A 3,705-nucleotide genomic window follows, 5' to 3' on the forward strand; every position below is an offset into this window, starting at 1 on the left:
GCTATGGATGCCTCATCCCTGGGAGTGTCCAAGGCCAGGCTGGATGAGGCTTGGAGCAACCTGGTCTAGCGGAAGGTGTCCCTGCCCATGGCAGGGGGTTGGAACTGGATGGGCTTTAAGGTCCCTTCCAACCCAAACCGTTCTGTGATTCTATTTAGTAAAGGATTCTGTCTCACTTTACTGTTCCTCTTTAAATGAGCACATTCAACCTGCAAATACTCAATACACCCTTGGTGTGGCTCCTGGGGGGTCAGTGTGAGTTTTGCACCTACTCTTGAATGTAGATACCCTATCCGCCGACTTGTGTCGCCCATGACATTCACCTATATATCTGCATTTTTGTTGCCTAGCATGGAAATAAATCATTTAAGACTACTGAATAAAATGACCACCTGATTTCAACTACATTGTTGCCTGGCATGAGGAAACGGGTCTGATTTGTTTATGTACGCAAAGGTTCTAGCTCGTTTCGGGTCCACGCTGCGGCAAATTAGGGAAACGTTAGGAGTTCTGGTCCAATATCTGTCTGGTTGTTCAGACACATCACACACGGCCCAGAGGAACAGACGCTATCCTAGCGCTGCCGTCTGGAATGGCAACTCTCCAACACTGCAGCTGGAACTACCTACAAAGCCCATGGATTATCCAAATATTTATCTGCAGAAGGAGAAAAGAGCAAGCACTAAAAATAAAGAAAGAAAAACAGCAGCAGGAGCTGAGTATATTTCTAAAACCAAGGCAGAGCTACGTTGGACCATTTGGCCAAGACAGGACTGTGATTCCTCCTTACCAACAGCTGAAGCCTTGTGGGAAGTCACCAGTATATAAAAGCATTTTGCTGGCATAGGTTGTTTCCTGAGGGAAGGCTCGCTATAAACGACACTAACCAAAGACGCTTTTGTGTCAGGAAGTTGTCACCTCATCGACGTTTGTCACTGTAGGCTTGTTAGCAAACCTCCCTTTTGAAAATATAGCTTTTAAGCAAAAGAACCCCAAAAAACTAACAGATTCAGGGAACGTGTGAGCCCCACCAGCACTGAAACGGGACACACATCCAGCATCCTCTTAAAAACAGACAGGAAATTTTCACCATACAAAGCAAGAACATTGCAGAGGGGGTACAAAAAGTCAACACTTGGACTAAGGTCCCAAGAGTGCAGAAAACAGTACATTGGACACCATTATATTACAAGCATCTCCTTTTTTGCCCTTCAGAGCTGTGGTAGGGGACTGCTGACTTTCCTAAAAACACATCATTTTAGTCCCGCTCACCCCACACGTTGGAAGTTCATCGAAATGCAATTTGAAGCATTGCAGCTTTTGATATGCCACCCGATTACTTCAGCACAATAAATCCATTGACACAGGGACAGTGTTGAAATCCATAATCCGAACAGCATCTATAAGATTTTTACTGTTGTACATAAATAATGACAAGGCACAGAACAGCAACCAGTCCCAGAGCTTGCAGGCCGAGAAACCAGAGCATAACCCAGAAGAATATAATTATTACAGGTTCTACTATCCGCTCTCCAAAGTACATCCTTGTGAAGCCTATTCTGATGAGGCTCTTGTTTAGCTCGCCAAAGAGAGTCCCCATCTTTTTATAGTCATCTATTACGGGTTCTGCGGTGTGGTTGCTTTGTTCTTGCTGGACCTGCAGAGAGAAGACAAAATTAGGAAATACGTTGTACCATCAGTTCTTATTACTGTGATTCTGAACAAGTTTCAGCTGTTTGACTGCATAAAAATAAGATAAGCATGCAATAAAAGTATTCCAAAATCAAGAAATTGAAGATGTCACGTAGCCTGTGACTTCAGTATGACGTTAAGGATGACACTCGCTTGTCCACACTCGGGAGATCCGAAGGGATACTACAAACATATGAAAGCCTGCTCCTCTCCCGATGCCGCCCTAGAGGGGTAAAGCTCTTCTGTAGGGCATCCTGTAGGACATCAGGGCAACCAAAATGGAATTAGATTTGAATGAAGTAGGTTTGTTGGAAGTTATTTCCAGAGTATCTTCAAAACCACAAGAACGATGCAAATCTATCAGGAATTATAAAGTATTTCTCACCAAAGCACAGGGCTACTACACCACTGAAAGAGGGGCACTGGATTCCACAGGAAGAAGGCAAACAGCCATCCCGACGTTGGTGCAGAAAGCCATGAAAGTCACAAAACCATAGAATCCCAGAGTGGTTTGAGTGGGAAGGGACCTTAAAGCCCATCTAGTTCCACCCCCCTTGCCATGGGCAGGGACCCCTTCCACTAGACCAGGTTGCTCCAAGCCTCATCCAGCCTGGCCTTGGACCCTCCCAGGGATGGGGCATCCACAGCTTCTCTGGGCAACCTGTCCCCGTGCCTCCCCCACCCTCTCTGGGAAGAATTCCTTCCTGATATCTAATCTAACCCTCCCCACTTTCAATTTAAACCCGTTACCCCTTGTCCTGTCCCTCCCTGCCCTTGGAAAAAGTCCCCCCCAGCTTCCTTGTAGCCCCTTCAGGCACTGGAAGGTGCAATAAGGTCTCCCCGGAGCCTTCTCTTCTCCAGGCTGAACAAGCCCAACTCTCCCAGCCTGTCCCCACAGAAGAGGGGCTCCAGCCCTCTGACAAGTTAGGCAAAGGAAGACAGACCCAAAGACTGCGCAGACACAAAGCCGTGGTACGAGGAAGCCAAGGGGAGGGGAAACAAGTTCTTCACTGTTCCCGAAAAGAGAAACTATGGGGCAAACGCATAGGAAGGCAGAGGCACATCTTTAGAGGAAGATGCCGTGTTTAGATATCACTGCAAAAACCATGTGACTGTTTCACATGTAAACTGTAACTAGATTAGAGCTCGAAATCCCCTCTCTCTCCTTGCCCATTGCCCAGGGATCCTTTGCACAAAACCTTACTGCCTTGTGTTGGGGCATGACATGGGGAACGCGCTTTCAAGGTGATGGACGTGAGTTTTCTGATCCTTCTGTTTGGCAGCAGTGAAAACACAGGCAGCAGCTACTCATCAGTATTTCAGTCCACTGATCAATAGGTCCAAAGTCTCCGTGCAATTAGGCTATCCTTGGATTCAAAGCAAGCATGTACCTTCAGTTCTGCCTTTGAGGATGAAAGCTATTCCGCACCCCTGGTTACATGGCATGGTCATGGTGGAGAAACGAAAATCCCCTCCCACAGCAGTGCCAGGCTCTCTACTAGAGGGCAAGCAATAAAGTGAATTCCCATTCCCACAGAAAAACATCCAAAGACCTAAGAAAGCTAATATTTTTGTTTTCCTAGGCCAGACTTTAGGCCATGACGCAGGTTCTTCTGACTGAATGAAGCCAACTGGCTACTGAAAAAAACCAACAGTCCCCTCCTGTGTGTGCTTTGGGTATTTTTAAAATTTGCTTATTCATAAAGATTTGGGTTTAAGCTTCTGTACCGAATCCCAGAAGGGGAAGGGATGCCAGAAACCTGAAGAGTAATGAATATTGTATTCAATTTTTCCACAGTTCTACAGAAAGTGAATGTGGAGAAGTGCAGTGTTGGAGGTAACACGCTGACAGCCACCACCGCGCCTGCTGGCAGCCCGTTTCTCAGGGCATTTTGGCTGTAACTCTGCTTTATTTAACTGAAGTAAGCACTGACTCCTCTTTAATTCCAATCTCTTCAAGAAACGCAGAGCCTGCGCAGACTCCTGGATGGAGAATGGAACGAGAGCAGCCCT

At 46.5% G+C, this 3,705-nt stretch overlaps 1 protein-coding gene across 1 annotated transcript; it reads right to left on the minus strand.

Annotated features, from left to right (window-relative positions):
• Positions 1–1,411: 1,411 nt before the first annotated feature.
• Positions 1,412–1,657, minus strand: LOC104504059 (chromosome unknown open reading frame, human C4orf32; the record flags this gene model as incomplete). The annotated part of the gene is made up of 1 exon (XM_010148333.1): positions 1,412–1,657. A coding segment is annotated over one exon (246 nt), but the record flags the coding sequence as incomplete, so codon positions are not given.
• Between the last annotated feature and the right edge of the window lie 2,048 nt (positions 1,658–3,705).

Source organism: Eurypyga helias, unplaced genomic scaffold, assembly GCF_000690775.1.
Source record: "Eurypyga helias isolate BGI_N326 unplaced genomic scaffold, ASM69077v1 scaffold5300, whole genome shotgun sequence".
NCBI classification, from domain to species: Eukaryota; Metazoa; Chordata; class Aves; order Eurypygiformes; family Eurypygidae; genus Eurypyga; species Eurypyga helias.